Below are 2,850 nucleotides of genomic sequence, written 5' to 3'. Positions count from 1 at the left end.
CACGTAACTTCCGTAATGACTTTTTTTCATTAACTTTTTTCTTGAAAATAATTATCATGAATTTCAATTAAAGTTTCCGATATGTTCGATAAATATTCCAAATTATCAATAAAAACTTGGCCTCCAATTGATATCATACATTTTTATACTGCATGTAACTTGGATAGTACATTTTTCAATTTGTCCAATATTTATGAATTTTTTTGAAAATTTCTTATTTTTCTTTACAGAATTTTTTTCGATTATTTTTTATTTTTGTTGAATTTTTTTGAACTTTTCAATTTTTCGTTTATTATTTTTATAGAATTTTTTTCCTGGTTCTGAGTCTTTTTTCTATGTCATCCAGAAACAAGAGACCATGAATGTACTTGTCCCAACCTTTTTTTCCCTAGGGGAATAATCTATTTCGGAAGAAATTTAGAACGTTAAATCATAAAAATAATTTGAGAAGCAAATTTAAGGATTTGGGAAGATGGATAACGCGGAGATAGGTAATAATATTTCAGGCATGCAGCTAGTACATGAGGAGGAATAGGGGCTCAAAACATCGAATGAATTAAAATAAAAATTTTGAATAGGGAAAACAAGGGAGGCATCTACGCAGACGACAGTAGAAACGCTGAATTTTCTACAATAAACGAATGGCGAAGCGGGAGAATGGGATAATTACAGGAGTTATGGGAAAGGAGATATGAACAATAATGAAGGGAATAATCAAATGACCATGAAAATTGCTCCCGTCATTAATTTGGAGTCCAGCAAAAGGAGCAAGAAAAATCAGGGATCTCAGACGGGGCAAACATTAAAAGATAAAGCTGTGCAGACAATGTGGATTTTGAATGAGATCGAAGTAGCAGAGGACAGGAAATCGAACAGGGAGGAAGTGCTCCATTTTATTGCTAAAGAACATTGCTTTTCAAAAATGCGGAGGGAGCTGGAAATTCCTGAGATGCTATCGCCAATTGAGGAAAACAGTATGTGCAAAGTAGGAGGGGACAAAGATGATTGGAAAAACTGGAAGGTGGGGGAATTTGTATGGGAAGAGGATAAGGAAAACATCAAAGAAACGAAGAAGAAACAAGAATTAGACGAAAAGAAAAGAAAGAGTGACGCGAATGAAGGAGGGGAAATTAGAAATGGAAAAGAAAGAAAGACGGAGACATGGAAGGGCCAAGAAAACGATTTGAAAACACTCGAAGGAGCAAACTGGCTCAACGACGTGGTCATCAATTCTTATCTCGAATTGATCGGTAAGGAAGGAAATCAGGAGCAACAGAAGAAATTAAGAGGGTGTGCAATGAATTCATTTTTTTTTCCTCGCCTGCACATAAGCGGTCACACAGCTGTAAAAAGGTGGACAAAAAAAACCAATATCTTCAAGTTCGAGAAAATGATGATACCGATACATCTCGGGAATCATTGGAGTCTCGCTGTGATTAACTTTTTGACTAAAAACATCACATACTACGATAGCCTGAGAAGAAAGGATCAGGGATACCTGAGAACCCTGTTGCACTATTTGGATGAAGAGGCGAGGATAAAAGGGGAAGATCCTATTAATCAAAATGAGTGGACTTTAGGAGCAGAGAGAGAAATTCCAACCCAGCAAAATGGATTTGATTGCGGGGTTTTTGTTTGCCTATACGCCAAATATGAGGCTCTTAATAAAAAATTTGATTTCAGTCAGAGAGATATGCCTCAAATGCGTCTCTTGATTAAACGCGAACTCATGGAAGAGATATTGTTGAAATAAAAGGAAGTGAGGGAAAGACATATTTTTCTTCTTCGAATTGTACATAGCAAATTTAGATTCTACGTTCTGTTTGTTTTTTAACAAAATTTAAAATATTATAGCTCCAGAAAGAAAAATTGTAGTTACTTAAAAAAAAGAAAAATAAAAAAAAATGGAAAAAAATGGCTCTTATACTCGTACCTAAATTAATATTGCAAAATATTATAATAATATTGTAATTATTATTAAATTATAATTATTATTAAACAATTAATATTGTAAAATATGCAAAATCATGCTATCGATGATTCTGCGCCTAAAATATAGAAAAATTAGTAAAGTAAATAATAATAGAACATGAAAAGAATAATACTTACTTTAAGAAGCCGATGTCCTGGAGCCCGCGAACCTGGAAAAGAAAAACAAAAATGATTAGATAATAAGTAAAAATAGCTATAGAAAGAAAAATAAGTACTCACCTGATGAATTACTCCGAAAGCGCTGAAAAACCTAGAAATAAGAAAAAAAGAGGAGAAAAGGAATAGAGAAATGGGGGAAAAATGATAAGAAAATGGGGTAAAATGAATTGATGAGAAACGAAATAAGGGACAAGAAGAATATGGAAATGGAATAGAATAGGGGATAGGAAATTTGAGAGCGGGTAGGAAGGGTAAGTAAATTAATGAAAGGGAAAGAACCTGAAAATCAAAGAAAAAGAATTGTAGAATAAAATAACCTAAAGATAAAAGAACATAACTTAAAAGAAACAAAAATGATGAGAACCTGAAAATAAAAAAACATAACTTGTAAATGAGAGAATAAACCTGAAAATAAAAGAAGAATGAATGGTGAAAGGGGCGAGAAAAAGGGAGCGTTGAGATCCTGAAAATAAAATATAACTTGTAAAAAGAATAAAGAAAAAAAACACGGCGCTGAAATTGAAAAAACAACAAACCTGAAAAAAAAATGATGAAAACCTGAAAATAAAAAGAAAAGTGGGGATAAAAACAATAAAAGGGGTAAAATAGACGAATAAAGAGGGAGTGGGAGTAAAAGGAGATAACAGGGACGAATAATAAGGCTACGAGTGAAAGAGGGGAAAATATGAACTAATGGAA

General features: G+C 32.9%; 1 protein-coding gene across 1 annotated transcript; it reads left to right on the top strand.

Annotated features, from left to right (window-relative positions):
- Window positions 1-691: 691 nt before the first annotated feature.
- Window positions 692-1,753, top strand: LOC122411404 (sentrin-specific protease 1-like). The gene has a single exon (XM_043420153.1). It carries the CDS (start codon window positions 692-694, stop codon window positions 1,751-1,753), a length of 1,062 nt encoding a protein of 353 aa, XP_043276088.1.
- The last annotated feature ends 1,097 nt before the right edge of the window (window positions 1,754-2,850 follow it).

Source organism: Venturia canescens, chromosome 5 (genome assembly GCF_019457755.1).
Source record: "Venturia canescens isolate UGA chromosome 5, ASM1945775v1, whole genome shotgun sequence".
Taxonomy (NCBI): Eukaryota; Metazoa; Arthropoda; class Insecta; order Hymenoptera; family Ichneumonidae; genus Venturia; species Venturia canescens.
This window is presented reverse-complemented; position numbering and strand designations above follow the sequence as displayed.

What these genes read in the sequence shown, in the direction of transcription:
- LOC122411404 (XM_043420153.1), top strand. Translation starts at nt 692, where the DNA reads ATGAACAATAATGAAGGGAATAATCAAATGACCATGAAAATTGCTCCC.